This window comes from Scyliorhinus torazame, chromosome 1 (genome assembly GCF_047496885.1).
Source record: "Scyliorhinus torazame isolate Kashiwa2021f chromosome 1, sScyTor2.1, whole genome shotgun sequence".
In the NCBI taxonomy this organism is placed as follows: domain Eukaryota; kingdom Metazoa; phylum Chordata; class Chondrichthyes; order Carcharhiniformes; family Scyliorhinidae; genus Scyliorhinus; species Scyliorhinus torazame.
The window spans coordinates 315,975,944-316,003,075 of NC_092707.1; the positions used below are offsets into that span (position 1 = coordinate 315,975,944).

Below are 27,132 nucleotides of genomic sequence, written 5' to 3' on the forward strand. Positions count from 1 at the left end.
GGTCACATTGAGATCCAAAAAGAGGTGTTGGGTGTCTTAAAAAATATTAAGGTAGATAAGTCCCCAGGGCCTGATGGGATCTACCCCAGAATACTGAAGGAGGCTGGAGAGGAAATTGCTGAGGCCTTGACGGAAATCTTTGGATCCTCGCTGTCTTCGGGGGATGTCCCGGAGGACTGGAGAATAGCCAATGTTGTTCCTCTGTTTAAGAAGGGTAGCAAGGATAATCCCGGGAACTACGGGCCGGTGAGCCTTACTTCAGTGGTAGGGAAATTACTGGAGAGAATTCTTCGAGACAGGATCTACTCCCATTTGGAAGCAAATGGACGTATTAGTGAGAGGCAGCACGGTTTTGTGAAGGGGAGGTCGTGTCTCACTAACTTGATAGAGTTTTTCGAGGAGGTCACTAAGATGATTGATGCAGGTAGGGCAGTGGATGTTGTCTATATGGACTTCAGTAAGGCCTTTGACAAAGTCCCTCATGGTAGACTAGTACAAAAGGTGAAGTCACACGGGATCAGGGCTGAGCTGGCAAGGTGGATACAGAACTGGCTAGGCCATAGAAGGCAGAGAGTAACAATGGAAGGATGCTTTTCTAATTGGAGGGCTGTGATCAGTGGTGTTCCACAGGGATCAGTGCTGGGGCCTTTGCTCTTTGTAGTATATATAAATGATTTGGAGGAAAATGTAACTGGTCTGATTAGTAAGTTTGCAGACGACACAAAGGTTGGTGGAATTGCGGATAGCGATGAGGACTGTCGGAGGATACAGCAGGATTTAGATTGTTTGGAGACTTGGGCGGAGAGATGGCAGATGGAGTTTAATCCGGACAAATGTGAGGTAATGCATTTTGGAAGGTCTAATGCAGGTAGGGAATATACGGTGAATGGTAGAACCCTCAAGAGTATTGAAAGTCAAAGAGATCTAGGAGTACAGGTCCACAGGTCACTGAAAGGGGCAACACAGGTGGAGAAGGTAGTCAAGAAGGCATACGGCATGCTTGCCTTCATTGGCCGGGGCATTGAGTATAAGAATTGGCAAGTCATGTTGCAGCTGTATAGAACCTTAGTTAGGCCACACTTGGAGTATAGTGTTCAATTCTGGTCGCCACACTACCAGAAGGATGTGGAGGCTTTAGAGAGGGTGCAGAAGAGATTTACCAGAATGTTGCCTGGTATGGAGGGCATTAGCTATGAGGAGCTGTTGAATAAACTCGGTTTGTTCTCACTGGAACGAAGGAGGTTGAGGGGAGACCTGATAGAGGTATACAAAATTATGAGGGGCATAGACAGAGTGGATAGTCAGAGGCTTTTCCCCAGGGTAGAGGGGTCAATTACTAGGGGGCATAGGTTTAAGGTGAGAGGGGCAAGGTTTAGAGTAGATGTACGAGGCAAGTTTTTTACGGTATGAATTGGTAATTTTTACAAGGTACCACTCTGCTTTCAGAAAAGCAAGTACCAATATTTGAATCCTATAAGTTTTAATATTTTATGCGTCAGGCAAACCAGGATCAATTATTTTGGGCCATCACAAAAGTGATAATAGAAGTTCAAGGGTTAGTTCTCAAATTGTAAACTTAAAAGAATCACCTCAAGCTGCAATATATTTATTACAGAAACAGAATTCTGAATACTCAGAAGTAAGCAGCTAAGGGGAGTCCGAAGTGTTCATGAGAAAGACGTTAATTCAGCAAAACAGCAGTATTTACACAGGTCCCAGTTATACATCTCAAGATCCTCACTCCTTTCGGTCAGCTTCTATAGCAGCTGACCTGTTATACTAATGCTGGTTAACTCACAACCCAATCAGCACTAGGGAATAATCACGCCAGCCCCCTTCATGGCCCGCTTCATGCAGGGTTATAACACTATCATACCTTATCAATTTTATCCAGCCATTCTTTATTTGATGCAAGCTCTGCCATAAACGCCTGATGCTTCTGCCATTTGCTGTGCAAATTTCTGGCTTCATCATAGGACATGTCCTGAGCAGTGAGCATTTTCTCACTGATCCAAAGGGATAACTGTAAAACAAAAGCATAAAATGAGTGTTCAAGAAATATTACATTTATAATCTACAATGCAAGTATGACACAAGTACTTTGTTCAAGATAAGTTGTATAGCAAGTTTACTTCCTGGCAGTCTTGGAGAAACTTCTGTAGGTCTCTATTGTCCTTAAGGCGCATAAGAAGTTCACTGGCAGCCTCACGGTTCTTCTTATGTCTATAGGTTAAATTTAATAGTAAAATTTTTAAGAAGTTGTTTAGAATAACTTCTAAATGACAAAAAAAGTTTTTTCTAAAAACAGAGCCTCAGTCTTTAGGGTCACATTGCGCTAGCTTTTCAATATGTAGCTTACTTCTTTTCATACCCTATATTACACTCTGATGTAACTGTTTCAATTCTTGAGTGTGCCAAAGACAAGGGAATTAATTTATCCACTTTGTACTGAAAATATAGTTAACGATATCTTGAAAACTACATTGCAGTACAATGCTTCAGATTAGGTTAAATGCAATCTCAAATAGCTTGACAACTGGATGGTGAAAGTAGGAAACCAGATGTCAATCTTTTACTTAATATTAAATTTACTTGCAGAGCTCAAGATTACAAATGTCTGTCTTCTCTCTAAACAATTCCCAGCCTCCCAGAAATATTTTTAAATACTCTACCTTCTCCCTAAACAATACCAAGTGTCCCAGAAGTCTTTCTTGATATGTACTTGAAGTAATCAATGCCCTCCACTTTTATATCCTTAACAATATAATTAATGTGTCATTAAAATCACAAGCCTTGAGACACCAACGAATATTGGTGAATGTTACCAATATTTTGGGTTTTATACCACCTACTGTTTCACACCATTGGGATAGTAGGTTATTTGGACAATGTCCTTCATTACTGTCAGCCTGTACTTTGTTCATGCTGCTAATAACCTGGTTATCAATTATAATCTGGACAATGCAGTGTGAAATCTCCTTGGGTGTCAAGAAATCAAATTTAAGTCAGCTTTGTAGAATTGAGTGGAATGCAAGTTAGTATCAGAGACCACTGATCTCTTTGCTCAGACATTTTGGAGGAAAGTGTTAGTGAAGACGGCATTAAGAATTTCTTCCAGAAAATATCCCTTAAAAGTGATACTTGACCAGTGATCTTTGTATTTAGGGATAGTTCGATTTGGGAAAACTCTGGACTGACCAGGAATAACTTTGAACAGCCTTTTAAGCCAACACTCAAAAAGCCTCCCATGCTAGAGTAATTAGCCAAGCATGGGGCATCAGAATAATTACTTGGTAAAGATCCTGGATAGAAGAAACTGTCTTGAAACAGGAACATACCGGGTAAAAGATCCTGAGAAACGTATGTTTTTCTCTTTTTGAATTTAAAGTGCCACAAATATTTTATCCTCAGAATATTTAAAACTATTCACCACTCTCTCTGCTGGTACTGCAGTTTATTTCTGGGGGAGTGTAAGTGGTGGGTGCAGCAGGGAAGAGTGATTTAAACACTTGACAGTATTTTATAATTGCTGATTAGTTTTCAAGTCACCATTAAACTGGTCTTAAGGTAGCCACACAGTGCAAAGTGAAAATGCGAACAGATAATTTGAATGTGAAAACAATTTATGAGAAACAGGTATTTTTTCAGAAGGCAAGTAAAATAATTACTGGACAGCATGTGATGATAGAAAGTATAATAGTGTATTATTTGAATACCCATTTCATAATGATGCATACAATTATATTTCCATTGTTTCAGTAAAAGAATCTAGTTGCCTTGCTAAATAAAGGCCACAATTTGGTATTGGAGAAGGGCACTCAAATCAAAATTCCTTACAGTGAGTTCGCCAAAAACCCAAGACTTCAACATTAGTTAATGAAGCATAATGTAACAAGTCACTTCTACTAAAGTAGAACATAACTATTTGCAGAGAATATAGGATATTGTCACAAATATAGGATATTAAACTTAATGGTTTACAAAAAGGACAGAACCTCAAAGTTTTGTTTTACCTTTCATCAATTGAGTCGACTTTTTCCTGGATCTTGTCAGAATAAATATTGCCATCGCTGACTAGTCTCCTGCCCGTCTCTACCACTCCATTGATCTTATCTTCATTTGCATCCATGGTCGTCATGAAGTCTTCCTGCTTCTTAATGGCAGCTTCAGCAGCCTCTAGTGTGGTGGGCATTTCAGTGTGTGCCAGCACATACTCCTTTATTTCAACAAATCAATGAATTACCAATCGGCTTTGTACAGCCATTTGTAATCAGGGAATAAAAATACTGATTGCACATAAAACCTTCAACTTAATTCATGCTCAGTACAAGAATTTTTGAGAGACGGTTTGGATTACAGTCCAATACTTCCTGAATTCTTATGTTTTTGCTTTATATTACTCCATTTTGCTTCTTAAATTTTGTTCCATCCCTAATAGCACGGTAGACCCTCTTCAGCTGGACTGCAACAGTCCTAGAGACAGCTTACCACTCTCAAGAGCAATTAGGGATGGGCAACAGATGGTGGCCTTGCCAGCAACGTTCATATTCTATGAAAAATAAAAAGGCTCACTCATCTCACTGTATCTGCTCAGTTGAGCATTTTATGTTGATTTGGACAAAAAAACAGCAGGTTTCAAACGGTGGGCCAATAGAATTTTAGCTTCCATCAGATTTAAGTAAAATAACAAAAAATGAGGAAAAAACTTACAAATGTTAAGGTAATAAAAGGCTCCAGATTATAAGGTGGAACTGAAAGTCAGAATTAAATACAAGCCATGTGTTTAGCTTACCTGGTTGTTAAGGAACCCTTCTGCTTGCTTTGTATCTCTTAAGAAAAGTTGGTATGAATGAGATTGGGATAGGTGATTCTGTCGGTTCTCCCACATTTTGTGCAGCTCATTCCATCCAGTATCCAAAGCCTGCAGACGCTGACGTAGGAACATATATTGTGCATCTGTTTGTCCCTGCGTTACCATCTCACCCATGTCACGCATTTTCTGGTAGTCTTCTTCATAATTATTAATTTCATTTTTGATGTTTTCGTGCTGGGTAAGTAGCTTCTCTCCTTCTGCCAAGGTGTTGGGCATATCTTCAGAAGCAATAGCAGTTTGGGTTTTTGATAGCCAGGATTGGAAGTCATCCAAATCGCGCAGGAATTGCTGAAGCTTGTTTGCTTCACCAAGTGATTCTTCTCGGTTTTTTAAAGTACATTTCATTTCTTCCCAGACATCATTTATTTCTGCAAGACGGTTCATAATAGCATGTGCCTGGTCAGGATGTTCAGCAGCAAGTCTTTCAGCTTCTTTCTGCAGGTCATCTAATTTAGCTTCAATAGCTGTCAAATCACGTTCCATTCCAGTTAATTTCCTTTGGAGGGCCATGACACCAGCAAGATCATTGCCCAGGTCTTGCGTGGATTCAATGACTTTGGTCTTTTCCCTAATCCAGGATTTTGTTTCATTGCATTCAAGGTGGTAGTTCTGAATACTGAGTGCAGAATTGAGTGCATCTTTCTTTTGGTCCACTAGTTGACGGAATTGACTCCATCTGGAATCAAAATAATAAAATGGAATCACAGGTAAACATAGTATTATGCCATTCCTAACCCACAAGTTAATCTGAGGGGCAAGACATAAGCATTATTTTAACTGCCTCCCCTCACCACCCAGATTTCTGCCAAGCGGGCAGTTAAAATCAAGAGGCATTATGTCTGTGTGCCTTAACCTCTCTATAAATGATGTATTCTGCAATGAATTGAAAACATCTTTTGAATGAGGAATAAAATGTACAGTTAACGTAACAGTTTTCAGTCTGATTCATGTATGTAGAAAACAAATACATGCAACAGGTCACATAGCTGCTTACATTGTGCTAGATAATCAGCCAACACAAATCTAGTGGCAAGTGAACAAACACAAAGCTTTGTTTGATGAAATTATTCTCTAGTCCAAATAGCTGACTTCAGATGGATTCATGTCATCACACAAACCAGGACAAAATTCAATAAATCTACACTGGCATTGTTTGACAGCTACATAGAATGATATCTTGGTACAGAAATGCTCTCTAACTCTGACTGACAACTGCAGGAAATGTAAAATATTGGTGCAGTTTGGTGTTAATTAAACTTTACAACTGAAACAAACCTGAGATGAGAATCTAAATGCACTCCCATAATGGCATAATTAAAATTAAGTTCACTTATTTCTGTAAAAAAGTGATGAAGTGGAGAAAAAGATTGTTCTATTTGTTTGATGCATCAATGTATGATCCAGTGAGCAATCCAGCAAATGTAACTAGCAGTCACTTGAAATTAGCTGGTAGCAAATAAATTAAATGTGATGAGTCCTCTAGAAGTAGTGCAAAATGTAGTCAGGAAGTCAGCATCAATGGACAACACAATTTGGTGACAACCTCACAGCTGAATGGTAGTCAACAAAGGTAGGTCTTTTTTCAATGTGCTCAATAGTGGATAGCACAATTGCTTCACAGCTCCAGGGTCCCAGGTTCGATTCCGGCTTGGATCACTGTCTGTGCGGAGTCTGCACGTCCTCCCCGTGTGTGCGTGGGTTTCCTCCGGGTGCTCCGGTTTCCTCCCACGGTCCAAAGATGTGCAGGTTAGGTGGATTGGCCATGATAAATTGCCCTTTGTGTCCAAAATTGCCCTTAGTGTTGGGTGGGGTTACTGGGTTATGGCGTAGGGTGGAGGTGTTGACCTTGGGTAGGGTGCTCTTTCCAAGAGCCGGTGCAGACTCGACGGGCCAAATGGCCTCCTTCTGCACTGTAAATTCTATGATAATCTATGATGAAGTAGGCAGGGGTACTACTACAGACGTTGGTCATCAAGATTCATAAAACATTGCATTATGCACAAAAATTAGACATGATACATAGATTTGATGCTCAGTGAAAAAACAGCCTTTTCTGCAAAACCTCTCAATCAAATTCTATTTTCTTATCAGCCATGATATTTATCTTTCTGTGACAGACTTACCTTGTATTTAGCTTATCTTGTTGTGCTTTGATCTCCTTTTCACTAGGATGCCCACTGTGGATCAACTGACGAGCTATTTGGTTCACCACTGCGATACGAGAAGCCTGATTGTTCATTTCTGGCTCCAGACTTTCAAACCTGGAGCAGAAATACAAAAATTACACTTGGATAAATTGAAGAGCTGGATTCTTGGATTGATTCCCTAATTCATTAAAAACAGAAATATTGAACAGTACAATGGAAATGACTCTGGGAACATTTAGAAAACCTAATATTTGGTTAGTTTTGTATTTTCTAATGTTTTCGGTTTCCAACTTTCTATCCCTCTTCTCTTCATCAGTGAAGAAAGCAATTCATGCTACAATAAGATGTTGATACTTACAGCTATTTTGCCACAGTGGATATGCATGTGAGTTTGGACAATAAGCACCAGTGGGCACTTGTTTAGGGGTTGGTTTAGCACAGGGCTAAAGAGCTGGCTTTTAAAGCGACCAAGGCAGGCCAGCAGCACGGTTCAATTTCCGTACCAGCCTCCCCGAACAGGTGCCGGAATGTGGCGGCGAGGGGCTTTTCACAATAACTTCATTTGAAGCCTACTTGTGACAATAAGCGATTTTCATTTCATTTCATTTCATTGTGGAGGTATCAATATCTAGCTCAGTCTTATACTAACACTGAATGTATCGTGAGGCATATTTCAGCGCACATCTGAGTATTCATTAGGAGCAGAAATTCTGGCTGATATTTCAATTCTCAAGCCCAGGGATGCGTGGACAAATTGTGTTCACCAATAATCCAGCAGTGGTCAGGCAAGGGAACTTGAGATACTTGATAATTCAGTAACACAAAATAACTACAGTGCTTTTAACTACTGAGCCAGTAAGGGTGACTTATTCAGACGCAAGGTCAATCATCCGAAATGCTAATTATTTATTGCTCCACAGATGCTGCCACTGAATGTTTCCCAGCATTTTCTGTTTCTATTTTGTGTTTCCAACATAACATATTTCTGAGCCTTAAGAGTCTTTCTCTAATTTAGGAGGAATTTTTGACACAAAAAATTCTTGACAAACCTATCAATGCAGAACTAGCTGTCCAATACACTTGTATGACACAAGCGTTGAAATCAGTGCTATTTAAATATTTATTCCTGCCATTGCGTTTTGACCAAATTTTTAAAATGGATCTTGTTGTTAAGGTTGCTGACCTAGAATGTTTGGCCTCCATTCCACCTTTTACAATTGCATCTTGTATAATGGCTGAATCAATGCATTAAAAAAAATATTTCATCATCCAAACATTTTATTCCTTACCTATGTTGGATAACCTCGAGATCTTCAAGTTTTTCTGGGATCTCCATGCTGTTCAGCCACTGCTCCTTTTCATCAATCCATAATTCACAAGCATCTGCTTCACTGAACATCTTGTACTGTGACAGTGCATCCTGGAGGGCTTGTTTACGAAGCCGTGCCAGTTCTGTTAACTCCTTGTAACGTTCTTCAATATCAGTCAATCTCCCTTCTATTTCAGGTGATTTATAATACTCATCAGGCAAACTTCGTCCCTGTTCATGTAGTGCATCAATGATTTGTCTGTAGCTAGTAATCTCCTCACCAACATCTTTGTGTTTCTTCACTAAGGCTTGAGTGGAGTATTCATCATGACCAACATCATTACTGGAGACAATCCGCAGAATGTCTAACATCCACACATCAATATCATCACCATCAGCCTTAAACTGGTGAACATTAGCAGCTTCCTCTAATCGCTTTTTCTGAACTGCAGACAGCTGCTCAAGATGGGCCCACTGCTCCTGAATGTCTTTAATTCTTTCCTTAATCTTCTCTGATCCAAAGTGCTCCTCAGCTACCATCGCTTCACCTTCTTTTATGGTTTGTTGAAGAGGTCCACGCCGTCCACTCATTTCATCCTCAAATGCCTTGTGTTTACTGAGGAGACGAATCACGCTAGTCAGGTCCTTGCCATAGTCAGCTGATGAAAGTATCTGCTCTTTCTCCCGGATCCAGCCTTCTTCCTCTGCCATCTCCCAGAAGAACTTCCAGAGGCGCCGTGACTCTTCCAGACGAGCTCTTCGTTCAGCTGCCAGCTGACAGAGCTCTTGGTAACAGAAGTCCAAGTGAGTCACACGATCACGAATCACCTGTGGGTCACATGGTTTATAACCTATAGAGAAAAAAGAGAATGCTTCTTTCAACATGCTTACAAGCTTAAAAACAAAATGTATTATAGTTCCGTTCAGTAATACAGCAATAATGCAGACTCCATATGACAGAAGGGACTTCCACCATTCCTAATGGCTGATATGTTAAATATTTTTCCCAGTGACATTCTGCTGTTTTCTTCCAATAGCTAAACACTAGAGCAGATTGAAGACGACAACTGACCTGCTCGCAGGTTTACACCAATTTCATTCTAAACTGGCGACAAGATATTACATGAACGTAGCCTGGGATGCTTCTCTTTCCCTCCAACTTTTTATTTGTGCTCATGTGAATTGTGCTGTTAATCTCTCGAATCTAACAAATTGTATTTTTCTGGCATTTTACACTTTCCCTCGTCAACTTGGTTGCAGGTAGTTGAAACAAATCAGGCATTAACCCCGCCTCTGTCATGTATGTCAATGGCACACCACATGCCTTCCCCAACAGGGATAGCTGAATCGCAATCAAGAACTGAAATTCTACATAATATTTCATCTCCCCAGCCTTCCTCAGGGAAACAAAGGCATTCACAAACTCCTATCCAAGCTGAGATTAGGTCACCTGTTTATCATACACATTACAGTGCAGAAGGAGGCCATACGGCCCACCGAGTCTGCACCAGCTCTTGGAAAGAGCACCCTACCCTAGTCCACATCTCCACCCGATCCCCATAACCCAATAACTCCACTCAACACAAAGGGCAATTTTGGACACAAAGGGCAATTTAGCATGGCCAATCCACCTAACCTGCACATCTTTGGACTGTGGGAGGAAACCGGAGCACCCGGAGGAAACTCACGCACTCACGTGCAGACTCCGCACAGACAGTGACCCAAGCCGGGAATCGAACCTGAGACCCTGGAGCTGTGAAGCAATCGTGCTAACCACTCTGCTACCGTGCTGTTGGCAATTTCCTGGTCTGCACTGACATTCAGTTTCAATGTGCAGTGTACTTGTCTACTTAGCCATAATGGGAGCACCTAAAATACTAGCTAAAATGCAACGTGAGAAAAAAAATAAAGCTTAAAACATACCTTCTCCTTCAGAAGCAAATTTCTGAGCAGATGCATTGACAACTTTCACTCTGTCAGACTGAATAGCAATGTCAGCTTCAACCAGTGCATGTTTCTGCAGGAGATCCTCAACACCAAGTAAATGTTTCCCATAGTCTTGTGACAGCAGTAGAACCTGCAATAGTTTCAACAACTTTCATTAAGCATTAGGACAAATATGCTGACTGCATCATAAGTTTCTAACACATGGAGAAGTTGGCTATAAATAAATTGGAAACCACCTATTCTATGAATTAATATCTCCAAATTTGCAGATGACACACAGCTGGGTGGGCAGGTGAGCTGCGAGGAGGATGCAAAGCTGCTTCTGTGTGATTTGGACAAGCAGAATGAGTAGGCAAATACATGGCAGGTGCAGTGTAATATGGAAAATGTGAGATTACCTACTTTGGTAGCAAAAACAGGAAAGCAAATTATCTGAATGGCTGTAAATTGAAAAAGAGAAATGTGCAACGAGGTTCGGGTGCCCTCGTACACCAGTTCTTGAAGGTAAGCATGCAGGTGCAGTAGATGGTAAAGGGGGCAAATGGTATGCTGGCCTTCATAGCGAGAGGATTCGAGTACAGGAGCAGGAATGTCTCGCTGCAATTATACAGGGCCTTGGTGAGACCACACCTGGACTATTGCCTGTAGTTTTGGTCTCCTTATCTGAGGAAGGATGATCTTGCAGCAAAGGTTTACCAGACTGATTCCTAGGATGGCAGGACGGACGTATGAAGAGAGATTGAGTCAGTTAGGATTGTATTCGCTGGAGCTCAGAAGAATGAGGGGGGATCTCACAAAACCTATAAAATTCTAACAGGACTAGATCAGGTAGATGCAGGAAGGATGTTCCCAATGATGGGGGTGTCCAGAACCAGGGGTCACTGTCTAAGGATACGGGCAAACCATTTAGGGCTGAGACGAGGAGAAATATCTTCACCCAGAGAGTGGCAAGCCAGTGGAATTCACTACCTCAGAAAGTAGTTGAGACCAAAACATTGCAAATGGTCAAGAAGCAGTTAGGTATAGCTCTTGGGGTGGGCAGCACGGTGGCGTAGTAGGTTAGCCCTGTTGCCTCACAACGCCGAAGTCCCAGGTTCGATCCCGGCTCTGGGTCACTGTCCATGTGGAGTTTGCACATTCTCACCGTGTTTGCGTGGGTTTCGCCTCCACAACCCAAAGATGTGCAGACTAGGTGGATTGGCCACGCTAAATTGCCCCTTAATTGGAAAAAATGAATTGGGTAGTCTAAATTTTTTTTTTTTTTTTTTAAAAAGGTATAGCTCTTGGGGCTGAAGGAATCAAAGGATATGGTGTGTGCGCGGCAGGGGTGGGTGGAGAAAGGTGGGAACAGGCTTTTGAGTGGGGTGATCAGCCATCATCATAACGAATGGCAGAGCAGGCTTGAAGGGCCGAATGGCCTACTCCTATTCCTGTTTCCTATGTTTCGGGTATAAGTGCCAAAAAACCTATCTTGGCATTTGGGCATTTTAACACATCTTACACAACTAAAAGAAATTCCACAGTATATCTACACAATGGAAACGTTGATTACTCTACCTTCATTTCATCCATCCAGTCCATAATATACAGCATTTCCTGAAAAATCTTTTGTAAGTTGAGATTCATTTCTAAACGATGGCGACGAGCTCGCAGTAATTCCAGTAAGTATTCCCACAGCCTGTAGACATTTTCTTTCCTTGCAGTGATGCGCTTGATGTCATGGTAGTTCTCAGCTTCAAGTTCCTTGGCCACAGCCACTACTGCCTGCACCCGCTCTTCATATGCAGCAATATCTGTCTCAATAGCTTCATGCTTCTTAGTAGCAGCTTCCACAGCTGGGAGATCAAAACCAAAATTGTCCTGTAGCACAAGGGTTAGAAGTCATATTAGATGGTAGCATTTTTAAAATATCCAGAAAGACTGCTATTCTGGAGGTAGGGAGCTATGGTTAAATATAGGCACCATGAATGAAGTAAACATTTATTTTCAGAATTCTACTGCTAAAGGAGACTAAAAGGACAAAAACAAAAACAGTTGTATGAACAATGCATTATAGAACTCAAACTCAATCTTCAAGTCGCCGCTCTAGAAAGATATGTGGTTGAACACAAGATTTCCTGAATCTTCCTCCTCTCTCAAAATTGTGAATTTTCTTGCCACAACCCTCCAATCCGTAGTCAAGATAATAAGCAGTTACATTCACCTAGGGCCTCTGCCAATGACACTATGTAATTCAGTAATAGGAAAGTCTCACTCATCACGAAGGCCTGGACAGATTTAACCAGAAAGTTTTTAAACACGGTGAGGCAGCTCGTTGGTGATGAGGAACTCATCATGATGACTCATGTATACTTCTATCTAAGTGTGGAAGTTCTGGAAAAGGGGCACCAAACAATAAATCCACAACCTCAGCAACCTCTCATTTTAGTGTACCACCATATTGCTGATGCTGGTTTGAGGGTAAATATTGAGAGTTCTAATATTTTGTCCTGCACTAAATTCAGGTGACAGAAAAACCCCTGGAGCTGCTTGAAACACCTGCAGTGGGCACCTTTATGGTTGTTATAGCAGCACTGACTATGTATTTGTTCCTAATGGAACATTATTAATGTTCAAGTCTAAAATCTGTCTATTTTCATATTACTACTCAAATATGACTGTTCATTTTTATTTCAACATAAGAAAATCAGTGCGCTCTTTATACTTACAGAAATTATACTGTGTGCATTACTGTAGTCTTGAATTCTCAGCATTATAAAAGTACATGATACCATGATAGAAAACTAATCGATTTAAAACTATAATATTTTTTGCTATGCATTGAAAAATTGGGTGAAACTTTACCTGAGAAACAAGCCGCTGATTTTCACTTAGCCAGGTTTCCCTCATAGCGGCTTTACGATCAAATCGACGTGCAAGTTGTTCCAGCTTTTCTTGCCTGATCAGTTCAGTTCTTAATGCCAGTTCTCGCTCATGTTCAGCTTTTTCCAGTCGTTCCCAGGCCTGTGAAATTAGTATTCAGTAATTTGGCAACATTTTAATGAATGAATTATTCACTGAACTGTCTATTAATTAGATCTATTTTCCCCCCATTAAAATTATGATTAACCAATATTAGAAGAAAGATTGAAGGTGAAAAAAATGATTGAAGCTTTTGCCAATCTGTAACAGTCATGCGGAGGCAGACTCTGAAGAACAAACGATAGCTACAAGAAGCTGGCGAAACTGATGCCAAAAGGACAGAAAAAACATATTTAAATTGTCACCAACACTGGAATTCCATGAGATTTACAAATATTGCTGGGATTCCGTTTAACAGGGATCTTGGGTTTCTTAGGGGTGACGCATATAGGCCAAAATTTCAGATTAATAATCTGGAATTGAAAAGCTCATTTTAGTAATAGTGACCATGAAACTATTGTCGATGTGATAAAAAACCACCTGGCTCACTAATGTTTTTTGGGGAAGGAAATCCGTCGTCCTTACCTGGTTTAGCCTACATGTGACTCCAGACCCATCGCAATCTGTTTGACTTAACTGTCCTCTGAAATGGTGTGGACAAGCCACTTAGCTCAAGAGCAATTAGGGATAGGTTAAAAAAAACGCTGGCTTTGCCAGCAATGCTCACATCCCATGAAAAGAATATATTTAACCCCTTCTCATAAATACTTACCAGAAAACCTGCCTGTATGTCTTTTCCAGTTACAGCATAAATACTTAAACACTCTGAATTGGCAAGCATACTCATTTCTGGCCACCTCATCCAATTATAACAAGACTGTTGTGGAAGCACTGGAATAGAGATCCAGGATCTGATGGTTTTGAGATGGTAACGGAGATGGGCTCTAGCAGTATTTTAAGGGGTTGATGGATTGAAGGGGTCGGAGCACACAGAGAGTGGACAACATGCACAATTTGCAATATAATGTCAAACAGCCACAGATGAAAAAGAAAATGCAAACATTCAAAGAAATGACTCTCCAATGCTACCCTTGGGGATGAATTTTACACTCCCCAGTCTCACCACCATCATATTTATAGGTAAAATGAAGCAGGTGGCCGTCCCACGACCTTCATTCCCATCCCTAGTCTGTCCTTCATAGTAGGAAGCCTACCCACCCATGGGTCTATTGAGACACTCAAGTAGAAATTCACTGCCATTGACGTGCCTCAAGCTACCTCCGCCACAATTTTTCAGCCTGCGAAGGAAAGCGGGTGCAAGGCAAGCAGCCCAGCAGCTAAGACTTTGCAGGCAGCTGTCAAGCAGGGATTGCCTCCTTTGGGAGGGGATCCCTTGTGGTCATTGGGGGCATCGCCTCCATCCCCAAGATGTCCCTTTGTCTCTTCCCTCTCCAACACCCCCCCCCCCCCCCCCCCTACTATAACCTCAAGCCCCACCCTCCCCCAGCAACTCTGACCTCAATCCCCACCCACACCCCATAGCCACTTTAACCTGAACCCCCAACCCCATCCCCTTACTGGGGTCTCCCAGTCATGCCCGCCCAAAATTTCTGGACTTATCTGAAGTTCAGTAGACACCTTCATTTTTTCATGCGGACTATTTCTAGTCCCCGAGGTCTCCTGAGTTGCCACTACTATTTTCTGGCACTGCTCAGACTCTAGGTTGGGATTTTCCGTCCCTGAGGGATGGAAGTCCTACTCTGCACTAATTAAGGCTGCCTCTTGTGTATTAAAGCTGCATGGAGCAGCTAGATTTGACATCAGCAAGGTGCAGAGTGATTGTTGGGTCCAGGGGGAGGTGATCTCTATCCCACCCCCATAAAATCCCACTCCCTGATCTATTCTTGATCTTTTCGCATATTCAGCTTGCCTCTGGTTGATGATATCCATTATAAGATACTATTTAGTACATGCTAACTGGTACAATTTTAAAGGGGTTGCAAAGAGAGAGAGAGAGACCTGGGACTACTTGTGCACAAATTGCTGAGCGTGGCAGGACAGGTTAACAAAGCAGCTAATAAAGGATATGGGATCATCGGAGCTTGGATTCAAAAACCAGAAAGCTATGCTCAACCTATGTTCAGTGCTAGCTGGAAAATTGTGTCAAATCTGGATACCCACACGTTTGGAAGGACATGAAGGATTTGGAAAGGATGCAAATGATTCCAGGGATGACAAATTGCTCAGGTTGCTCTTCTTAGAGCAGTGAAGGCTACAGGAGATTTAGTAGAGGTGGCTAAAATTACTGCAGAATGCAGATAAAGTAAATCAAGAGATACTGTTTCCAATGGCTCATACGCCAAAAAACCTGGGGGCACAGATTTAAGATTTAATCAGAAGTGACGGGAGGATTTGTTTTTCACAAGTGGTTAGGATTGGAATCAGGCAGTGCATACAGATTCAACAGCAGCCTTCAAAAAGGCTGGATAAATATATAGAGAGAAAATTGTAGTAATGCAACGAGAGAGAGTGGGACTAACTTGATTGAATTTTGAAAAACTAGTGCAGGCTTGATGAGCCTCTGTTGTATTAATCTATAATTTTAAGCACATGTGCTCAGCTGAAGTCTCCCCTCGATCAACATCCAGAAACCAAGGTTAAATTATACGTTAGTTCAACTCAACTAGCTGTATGGTTGAATGTGGTCCTGGGGTCAGCTGAAACTACCACAGGATGCTGATGAGGTTAAACACATTCCTTCTCGGGAAAAATAGAATACCGACATTTTCATGATTACCTTGTTGATATCGGAGATGAGTTTGCCTTCTCTTGGCATGTACACTTTCTGATTGTTTGCTCTCATCTTGCTTTGAATGGTGAAAAGCAATACTTCCAGGTTTCCTTTTTCTGTAAACCTACATCAGAAGAAACATTAGACTGGAGCCAAATCATTTTATATATTACACTATTTGCAAAATAATGGAAATTTTGTATGCATTTTAATTTTTTGTGGCAAACTCAACAGATGAAACAAGAAGTTCAATAGTGATATAACTAGTTTTGTTAAATCCAGAAAATGTCACCAGGCACATGTGGAATGAGCTTGAATTGGTTCTCATGATCACAAGGAAAAAAAATTGTGGGCTAGGGAGGGGAATCAGAATTGCCCTTCTGTACTGTGAAAAGCTTGCATTGAATCAGATAGCATTCAGCTTTGAGTAACGAACAGCAGGTAACATTTGCACTCATAAATATCAGGCAATGATCATCTCCAACAAGAAAAAGCCCAACAACTTGCCCTTCACCTTAAATGACACCACCATTGCCAAAACTCCCTCAATGTCTGGTCACTTGACTGGAAATTTAATTGGACTAACTGATCAAGCAGATAAAAAATTAATGGCGGGACTTCCGGGTGCGGCGATGACCAGCTAAGTCGCACGTTTCGGCAGCTCCCGTTGGAACGGACTTTTGGGCTCTTAATAGGAGCCCCAACGGCAATTTAAACAGCCAAAAACACTGTGCGGTAAACCAGAAGGGAATCCCCCCGGACACGCATGGAAAAGGGAGAGGATAGCGGCCGGATTACGGAGGATCCTCTGGAGCAGCAGCAAGGAAGGGAAGCTCAAAGCAAGATGGCGTCGGAAGGTGGCCTTTTGTTATGGGGCCCGGAGCAACAAGAGTTCCTGCGGCGCTGTGTGGAAGAGCTGAAGAAGGAGTTGAAGAAGGAGCTGTTGGCCCCGATATTACAGGCGATTGAAGGGCTAAAGGAGGAGCAGAGGACCCAAGAGCTGGAGCTTCGGGTCGTGAAGGCAAAGACTGCTGAAAACGAAGATGAAATACAGGGCCTGGTGGTGAAGGCAGAAACGCACGAGGCACAGCACAAAAGGTGTGTGGAGAAGTTGGAAGCACTGGAGAATAATTCAAGGAGGAAGAATTTAAGAGCCCTGGGTCTTCCCGAAGGCGCAGAAGGGGCGGACGTCGGGACATACGTGAGCACGATGCTTCACTCGCTAATGGGATCGGAGGCCCCGACGGGCCCTTTGGAGGTGGAGGGAGCTTATCGAGTTCTGGCGCGAAGACCAAAGGCTGGAGAAATACCTCGAGCTATAGTGGTGAGGTTTCTCCGCTACAATGACAAAGAGACGGTCCTCAGATGGGCGAAGAAAACTCGGAGCTGTAGGTGGGAGAACGCGGTGATCCGCGTATACCAGGATTGGAGTGCGGAGGTGGCAAGAAGGAGGGCAAGTTTCAATCGGGCTAAGGCGGTGCTTCACAAAAAGGTGCAGTTTGGAATGTTGCAACCGGCGAGATTGTGGGTCACACACCAAGGGAAGCACCACTACTTTGAGACGGCAGAAGAGGCGTGGACATTCATTGTGGACGAGAAGCTGGAATAGTCTGGCGAGAGAAAGAGCTTCTGGGACAAAGTGGTAGGGTGATTATGTGGGGCGAGGAAGGGGAAGGGGATGATTTTTCAATTTGTTAATTCTGTGATCCTGTAACTTTTCTCTCTTCCCCATGTTGGGGGGGAGAGTATGAGGAACTGTGGGCGCTGGCCATTAGGGGCGGGGCCGAGTGGGAAACGCGGGCTTTGTTCCCGCGCTATGGTAATTGTGGCGGGAACAGGGACGCAGGAAGGAGGGGGCCTCGCACAGTGGGGGTCGAGGACAAGGGGGGAAGCCGAGGTCAGCCAGAGTTCGCTGATTTCTGGGAGCAACATGGGGGGTGCAACTACGCTAGAGGGGGAACTAGCGGGGGGGGGGCGGTTAACTGGGTTGCTGCTGCTGAGAAGGGGGGGCTGTTATGGGACGGGGTGGTCGAGGCGGGAGGGCACCGTCGGGGGGATATACGGGTACGTGGGAACCGGGTGAGGAACCGGGTTAAAAAAGGGGATGGCTAGTCGACAGGGGGTGGGGGGGGGGGTGTAAAGAGCCCCCCAACCCGGCTGATCACGTGGAACGTGAGAGGGCTGAACGGGCCGATTAAAAGGGCACGGGTACTCGCACACCTAAATAAATTAAAGGCAGATGTGGTTATGTTGCAGGAGACGCATCTGAAACTGATAGACCAGGTCAGACTACGTAAAGGATGGGTGGGGCAGGTGTTTCATTCAGGTTTAGATGCGAAGAATAGTGGGGTGGCTATCTTAGTGGGGAAACGGGTACTGTTTGAGGCAAAGACCATAGTGGCGGATAGTGGGGGTAGATGTGTGATGGTGAGTGGCAGATTGCAAGGGGAGGCGGTGGTCCTGGTGAACGTATACGCCCCGAACTGGGATGATGCAAATTTTATGAGGCGTATGTTGGGACGTATCCCGGACCTGGAGGCGGGAAAGTTGGTAATGGGGGGAGACTTCAATACGGTGCTTGATCCAGGGCTGGACCGGTCGAGGTCCAGGACCGGGAGGAGGCCGGCAGCGGCCAGGGTGCTCAAGGACTTCATGGAGCAGATAGGAGGGGTAGACCCCTGAAGATTTAGTAGGCCTAGGAGTAAGGAGTTCTCATTTTTCTCCCATGTTCACAAAGTATACTCACGGATAGACTTTTTTGTCTTGGGAAGGGCACTGATTCCGAAGGTGACAGGGACGGAGTATACGGCCATAGCCATTTCGGACCACGCTCCACACTGGGTAGACCTGGAGGTAGGGGAGGAAAAAGAACAGCACCCACTCTGGAGAATGGATATGGGCTTATTGGCGGATGAGGGGGTATGCTTAAGGGTGAGGGGGTGTATCGAAAGGTACTTGGAGCTTAATGACAATGGAGAGGTTCTGGTGGGAGTGGTCTGGGAGGCGTTGAAGGCGGTGGTCAGAAGGGAACTGATATCCATAAGGGCACATAAAGGGAAGCAAGAGGGTAAAGAAAGGGAGCGATTGTTGAAAAAACTTTTGAGGGTGGACAGGCAATATGCAGAGGCACCGGAGGAGGGACTGTACAGGGAAAGACAAAGGTTACATGTGGAATTTGACCTGCTGACCACGGGTAAGGCAGAGGCACAGTGGAGGAGGGCACAGGGTGTACAGTATGAGTATGGAGGGAAGGCGAGTCGGCTACTGGCCCACCAATTGAGGAAGAGGGGAGCAGCGAGGGAGATAGGTGGGGTGAGAGATGAGGAGGGAGAGATGGAATGGGGAGAGGAGAGAGTGAACGGGGTGTTCAAGGCATTCTATGAGAGGTTATATAAGGCTCAGCCCCCGGAAGGGAAGGAGGGAATGATGTGTTTCCTGGATCAGCTGGAATTCCTGAAGGTGGAGGAGCAGGAGAGGGCGGGACTGGGAGCACAGATTGAGATGGAGGAGGTGGTAAAAGGGATTGGGAGCATGCAGGCGGGGAAGGCCCCGGGACTGGACGGATTCCCGGTGGAATTTTACAGGAAATATATGGACCTACTGGCCCCGCTTTTGACGAGAACCTTTAATGAGGCCGGGGAAAGGGGGCAGTTGCCCCCGACTATGTCGGAGGCGACGATATCGCTCCTTTTGAAGAAGGAAAAAGACCCGCTGCAGTGTGGGTCCTACAGGTCCATTTCCCTTTTAAACGTAGATGCTAAGCTCCTGGCCAAGGTGATGGCGACGAGGATAGAGGACTGTGTCCCGGGGGTGGTCCATGAGGATCAAACTGGGTTCGTTAAGGGGAGACAGCTGAACACGAACATACGGAGGTTGCTAGGGGTAATGATGATGCCCCCACCAGAGGGGGAGGCGGAGATAGTGGTGGCGATGGACGCCGAGAAAGCATTCGACAGAGTGGAGTGGGACTATCTGTGGGAGGTGCTGAGGAGATTTGGTTTTGGAGAAGGGTTTATTGGATGGGTACAGCTGCTGTATAGGGCCCCGGTGGCGAGTGTGGTCACGAACAGGCAGAGGTCTGACTACTTCCGTCTTCATGGAGGGACGAGGTAGGGGTGTCCCCTGTCTCCGTTACTGTTTGCATTGGCGATTGAGCCCCTGGCCATAGCACTGAGGGGCTCCAGGAAGTGGAGGGGAGTACTCAGGGGAGGAGAAGAACACCGGGTATCATTGTATGCAGATGATTTATTGCTGTATGTTGCGGACCCAGTGGAGGGGATGCCTGAGATAATGCAGACACTCAGGGAGTTTGGGGAATTTTCCGGGTACAAATTGAATATGGGGAAGAGTGAGTTGTTTGTGGTGCATCTGGGGGAGCAGAGCAGGGGAATAGATGATTTACCGCTGAGGAAGGTAACAAGAGATTTCCGGTACTTAGGGATTCAGATAGCCAGGAGTTGGGGAACCTTACATAGGCTTAATTTAACAAGATTGGTGGAACAGATGGAGGAGGATTTTAAGAGATGGGACATGGTGCCCCTGTCACTGGTGGGTAGGGTGCAGGCGGTCAAAATGGTAGTCCTCCCTAGATTCCTTTTTGTGTTTCAGTGCCTTCCGGTGATGGTCACGAAGGTTTTTTTCAAGAAAATTGAGAAAAGTGTCATGAGTTTTGTGTGGGCCGGGAAGACCCCGAGAGTGAGGAGGGGGTTCTTGCAGCGTAGCAGGGATAGGGGGGGACTGGCACTACCGAGCCTAAGTGAATACTACTGGGCCGCCAATATCTCAATGGTGTGTAAGTGGATGGGAGAAGGGGAGGGAGCGGCGTGGAAGAGATTGGAGATGGCATCCTGCAAAGAAACCAGCTTTCAAGCACTGGCGACGGCGCCGTTGCCGTTCTCCCCGAAGAAATACACCACAAGTCCAGTGGTGGTGGCAACGCTAAAAATTTGGGGTCAGTGGAGACGACATAGGGGAAGGACGGGAGCCTCGGTGGGGTCCCCGATAAGAAATAATCATAGGTTTGTCCCGGGGAGAATAGATGGGGGATTTGGAGCTTGGCAGAGAGCTGGGGTTGTGCAACTGAGAGATCTGTTCGTAGACGGGACGTTTGCGAGTCTGGGAGCGCTGACGGAAAAATATGGGTTGCCCCAAGGGAATGCATTTCGGTACATGCAACTGAGGGCTTTTGCGAGGCAACAGGTGAGGGAATTCCCGCAGCTCCCGACGCAGGAGATTCAAGATAGAGTGATCTCAGGGACATGGGTGGGGGGATGGTAGGGTGTCGGATATATACAGGGAAATGAGGGACGAGGGGGAGATTATGGTGGATGAGCTGAAGGGGAAATGGGAAGAAGAGCTGGGGGAAGAGATTGAGGAGGGGCTGTGGGCTGATGCCCTACGTCGGGTAAACTCGTCTTCCTCGTGCGCCAGGCTAAGCCTGATACAATTCAAGGTTTTGCACAGGGCGCATATGACCGGAGCAAGGCTCAGTAAATTTTTCGGGGTAGAGGATGGGTGTGGGAGATGCTCGAGAAGCCCAGCAAACCACACCCACATGTTTTGGTCATGCCCGGCACTGCAGGGGTTCTGTGTGGGGGTGGCAAAGGTGCTTTCGAAGGTGGTGGGGGTCCGGGTCGAGCCAGGCTGGGGGTTGGCTATATTCGGGGTTGCAGAAGAGCCGCGAGTGCAGGAGGCGAAAGAGGCTGATGTCTTGGCCTTTGCGTCCCTAGTAGCCCGGCGAAGGATATTGCTTATGTGGAAGGAAGCCAAACCCCCGGGCGTGGAGACCTGGATAAATGACATGGCAGGGTTTATAAAACTAGAACGGATAAAGTTCGCACTAAGGGGTTTGGCTCAAGGGTTCACCAGGCGGTGGCAACCGTTCATTGACTACCTCGCAGAACGATAAAGGAAATGGGAAGGTAACAGCAGCAACCTAGGGGGGGGGGTTATGTATATTGGATTGTTTGATTTTATTTCTGGAGAGTTATTATTTTTGTTATGGCAGTTGCCATTTAGTTTATATATTATTTATTTACTTGTTAAAACGGTCACTGTTATTTATATTGTTTTATTGTTGTAAAAAGGAAAACCTTTGTATTGTTTTGTTTGGCCGAAAAATTTGAATAAAATATATATATTTTTTTAAAAGAAATTTAAAAAATTAATGGCGGGATTCTCCAGTCCGCCTGCCATGTTTTCCTGGGTGGTGCGCCCTTGCTGGCAGTGGGATTCTCCATTCCTGGCTCCTGCCAATGGGATTTCCCACTGTGGCCACGCAACACCACCAGGAAACCAGCGGGCATGTGTACACTGCCAATGCAATGGAAAATCCCACTGGTAGAGAATCCAGTCCCAAGTGTTTTGTTACAAGTGGTAGCGTCCTGACCCCTCAAAGCTCCAGCCATCAGGCACTGGATATTTCAAGACGCTTGATGTCATTCAGTAACAGAGCAGTCTGCTTGAACATCAGCCTCCCATTGACTTAATATCCATTCCGTCCATCACCAGCAAACTGCAGCATATGTTGTCAATAGGAAGGTTTGCAGAAAACCCACTTCTACAGTGCCTCCCAGCCCTGTGACACTGGAAGCTCCATTGTTTCCCAATTACATATTAGCCTGACTAAGACTCATGGGGCTGCATTTTGCGCACCACCCCCTGCCAGGTGTGTTTTCGCAGGAGGAGCTATGTGAAATAAGAGTGGTGCTCAGCCCACCACTTTCCTGAACACCCCCGAGCTGTTCTCCACAAAATGGAAGGTGGGCGGACATCAAAATTGGGAGCCCACCTGTCATTTTTAAATAAACAATGGTCAATGGAGCTCATTATCAAGCCAGCTGACTAGGATATTATGCTGCCCATGCCACAATAATATTGGCATGGATGGCAACAGGAATGGACAGTCTGATTTTTGAGCCCAAGTTGAAAAAAAAAAGGTAGGTAGGAAGGGGGCACATCATTCAGGGGGTGCCCTAAGCACATCATGGGCTCCCTCCAAGATGTTACTTGAGCCTTCAGTCCTTCCCGCCTGCCCTCCAAAACCAGCCCCCAGGCACCCCACTCCCTCGGCTTCAGAATCCCTCCCTGATCAAAAGTTGCTTGACTTAGCTGGCCCCAACATCCATGCTCCAATGGGCCTATTTGCTGTTCTGGCAGCGTCCACTACCGAATTCTGCATTGCTAGAGCTGCCAGCCAATCTGATTGGCCAGCAGTTCTCAACGCTGTCTGAGACTTCCTCCCTACCCACCTTTGCAGACCAATGAGGGATGGAAACCAAATGAACTCTGCTCAGTGTCACCCATATGTAGAGAATACATTTTTAAAAATGGAAGTGTTCTGGACAGCTAAGACCAAGCCAAACAGCATTCATTTGCGTTTTCCTTATTGTTACCTTATATTGATTTGCCACTATGATACTAGTGTAATATTAAGTGCTACTGAGTCAGGCAAGTGTTCCGTAATTAGCTCTTCGTTATGTTCTCCCAAGTGACTTATGAAGCTAATTAAACAAGCAATTTAGTAACTGTTTAACACTCTTACTTTGATGGTTTTTCTACTGTGCGATATGTGTTAAATGCTTGTAGCTGCTGCTGAACACCAACCAGTGAGTTGGCAAATTTACGATTGTTCAGGATGTTGATAGTCTGTTCAATCCACTCCAGCAGGTCAGATGCCAGGGACTCGTATTTTTCTATCATTTTCTCGGTCTCAATTGCATAGTCAAGCACCTATCACATGTGGAAACAGGACAACTTTATAGCAACAAAACTCAGGCATGTCAGCTTATCATAGATCATAGAATTTACAGTGCAGAAGGAGGCCATTTGGCCCATCGAGTCTGCACCGGCTCTTGGAAAGAGCACCCTACCCAAGGTCAACACCTCCACCCTATCCCCATAACCCAGTAACCCCCACCCAATACTAAGGGCAATTTTGGGCACTCAGGGCAATTTATCATGGCCAATCCACCTAACCTGCACATCTTTGGACTGTGGGAGGAAACCCACGCACACACGGGGAGGATGTGCAGACTCTGCACAGACAGTGACCCAAGCCGGAATCGAACCTGGGACCCTGGAGCTGTGAAGCGATTGTGCTATCCACAATGCTACCGTGCTGTATAAAAATAATATTTTTAATGTGCTGCTTATTGTATTACAATGGATACCGTGGAATAAGTTTTTTTTTAAAAATGTTTCCAATTAAGGGGCAATTTAGTGTGGCCAATCCACCTACCCTGCACATCCTTGGGTTGTGAGGATGAGACTCACACAGAGAAAATGTGCAAAATCCACAAGGACAGTTGCCCAGGATTGGGATAGAACCCAGGTCCGTGGCACTGTGAGAAAGCAGTGCTAACTACTCTGCCACCATGCCGCCTTCCTTGGAATAAGTTAAGAATCGAGGTGGTCAGATGACAAAAAGCAACTTAAGGCTGAGTAACTTACTTGATCAAAAAACTGATTTGTGAACTTTTACGGTGATTGTGATGGGGCAGCATGGTGTTAAACTCCTCTGATGAATTATTATCTTTTAAACCATCATGGAATGGTGAGGCATTTGCCATAAAAAACATTTTAAAAAAGGTAAATAATCCTATCTCTGGACTTGTGGCTCAGTAGCATTATTAGCAGAAACAAAAGCAGAGATCAAATCTGACTACTGATATTTAAAAACTTGAGATGGGGGGATTACGGTTTCAATGTGTTTTAATTTCAGAGGTTGAATTCTCTGGTACCCCAGCTGTGTGTTTCTTGGCAGCGCACCATTCTCTGGCGGCGGGATTCTCTCCTCCCACCGCTTGTCAATGGGATTTCCACTGAAGCTACCCCAAACCATTGGGAAACCTGTGCACTGCCGGAGGGAACAGAGAATCCCAATGGCCGGAGAATTCTGGCCCGAGTGTTACAAAGACTGCTTTATTTAGCTCACTGCTGAATGACATTGTATTGTTTCCTGATATTACTGGACGTTTTCCTTAAATTAAACATAGTAGAATACAAGAAATTTAAAAATACCTTTCCAATACGCTTTCCTTCCACAGCAAGGGCCTTCATTTTGGAGAAGTAATGATAGTATGTCACCACATAAGTAATAATTGACTTTTCATCAGGGTGATCAACACTGACATCTGGCAAATAAAACGTTGAGTATTACCTAACTGCACAGCAGAGTCCAAAACAGCTTGTAAAATGTAAATCAAGGGCAATGATCAATTTTACATGATAAGCATTGTTACATTTCAGTGAACATTTAGGTTATTGATGACAATGCGTATTTTCAAGCTAGCAAGTGAGAGAAATCAAATAATACCGATGCTATTTCAATGTCTTTTTCAATAAAGTAAATTAAAGTTTATGATGAACATCAGGGGCGTAGTTCTCCGACCCCCGCCGGGTCGGAGAATCGCCGGGGGCTGGCGTGAATCCCGCCCCTGCTGGTTGCCGAAATCTCCGGCACCGGAGATTCGGCGGGGGTGGGAATCGCGCCGCGCTGGTTGGCGGCCCCCCCCCCGCGCGATTCTCCGGCCCGGATGGGCCGAAGTCCCGCCGCTAAAATGCCTGTCCCGCCGGCGTAAATTAAACCACCTACCTTACCGGCAGGACAAGGCGGCGCGGGCGAGCTCCGGGGTCCTGGGTGGGGCGCGGGGCGATCTGGCCCCGGGGGGTGCACCCACGGTGGCCTGGCCCGTGAACGGGGCCCACCGATCCGCGGGCGGGCCTGTGCCGTGGGGGCACTCTTTCCCTTCCGCCTCCGCCACGGTCTCCACCATGGTGGAGGCAGAAGAGACTCCCTCCACTGTGCATGCGCGGGAATGCCGTCAGCGGCCGCTAACGCTCCCGCGCATGCGCCGCCCGGAGATGTCATTTCCGCGCCAGCTGGCGGGGCACCAAAGGCCGTTTCCGCCAGCTGGCAGGGCGGAAATTCGTCCGGCGCCGGCCTAGCCCCTTAAGGTTGGGGCTCGGCCCCCAAAGATGCGGAGCATTCCGCACCTTTGGGGCGGCGCAATGCCCGTCTGATTTGCGCCGTTTTGGGCGCCAGTCAGCGGACATTGCGCCGTTTCCGGAGAATTTTGCCCCAGATTGGGTGAAATGATACAGGGAGTGGAGGTGGGGAAGGAGTCAGGAAATAAATAGGATAATTTTTTTTGAGTATGGAATTGACAATACACCGTCTGAAAATATATGTTTCTAGGTTTCAAGGAACAAATGATATAAAGTCATGAGATGAAAAGTTCCAACACAGTAACATGCAAAGATTTAAAAATGAAACATTAAAAACGAACCTTCAGGGTCCAGCAGCTTGGTAAGCCCAAGGTGTTGCTCTGCAAGGTTGAAAGCATTCTGAAGATTGTAGTGTGCATTTGACTTCTTAAGCTTGTCAAAGTCAATCAGGTCCGGTCTGACCAAATGACAACAAAGTGAGGAGATATGGACACATACACATTAGAAACTGATGCAAAGTGTGATTATTTAAATGTTTCTATGAATTTAACAATGCCAACATACCTATGCTTGTGTATAACAGCATTGAATGCCATGCCATCCCTCCAGCTGGTGGTAAAGTTGTGAATGTTGACATTGGGGTAGCTATGGATGAACATAAAATGTAACATTTCTTCAATCTGCTTTTAAAAGTGGAAATGAAGTAAGTCCAACAAGTTAGAATTGACAAGCTACTTTTCCTCGTTGCCATTTTAATAAAATTGTAAACGCAGTCTTCAGAAACAGATTTATAATTTGGTTACACAGAGGGAATCTTCTTGTCGATTGGTAATATTGTAACTGCAGTGCGATCATTTTCTGAAACCCTCATCTCTGGTGAATATGTTTTTCTAGGGTTTTGCTAGACAAATAGGAAAACTTGCAACAGTTACTATATTATTAACTTAAACCAGAGAAGAATCATCCCCGACATCAAAATTCACACTTGGCAAATATGCAGCTACTCTTGTAAGTTTAGAGTAACCAACAGTGTGCTGGGTGAGACCAAGATAAAAAAACGGGATGAGGTCCTACAAGCTGAATTCAGGGAGTTAGGAGTTAAACTAAAAAGTAGGACCTCAAAAGGTAGTAATCTCAGGATTGCTACCAGTGCCATGGGCTAGTCAGAGTAGGAATGTCAGGATCGAAAGTATGAATGCGCGGCTCGAGAGATGGT

General features: G+C 44.7%; 1 protein-coding gene across 5 annotated transcripts in view; it reads right to left on the reverse strand.

Annotated features, from left to right (window-relative positions):
* sptbn1 (spectrin, beta, non-erythrocytic 1) overlaps window positions 1–27,132 on the reverse strand; it is a 369,807-nt gene that overhangs the window by 93,318 nt on the left and 249,357 nt on the right. For all 5 annotated transcript variants that reach the window (XM_072507860.1, XM_072507861.1, XM_072507863.1 and 2 more), the window contains 14 exons: window positions 26,481–26,561; window positions 26,258–26,373; window positions 24,990–25,102; window positions 23,512–23,699; window positions 15,975–16,092; window positions 13,121–13,279; window positions 11,834–12,136; window positions 10,253–10,406; window positions 8,310–9,180; window positions 6,997–7,134; window positions 4,793–5,549; window positions 4,014–4,216; window positions 2,133–2,223; window positions 1,877–2,023 (listed from right to left, as the gene is read on the reverse strand). In XM_072507860.1, the coding sequence (XP_072363961.1) occupies window positions 1,877–2,023; window positions 2,133–2,223; window positions 4,014–4,216; window positions 4,793–5,549; window positions 6,997–7,134; window positions 8,310–9,180; window positions 10,253–10,406; window positions 11,834–12,136; window positions 13,121–13,279; window positions 15,975–16,092; window positions 23,512–23,699; window positions 24,990–25,102; window positions 26,258–26,373; window positions 26,481–26,561 (3,439 nt within the window). The remainder of the gene's footprint in view (window positions 1–1,876; window positions 2,024–2,132; window positions 2,224–4,013; window positions 4,217–4,792; window positions 5,550–6,996; window positions 7,135–8,309; window positions 9,181–10,252; window positions 10,407–11,833; window positions 12,137–13,120; window positions 13,280–15,974; window positions 16,093–23,511; window positions 23,700–24,989; window positions 25,103–26,257; window positions 26,374–26,480; window positions 26,562–27,132) is intronic.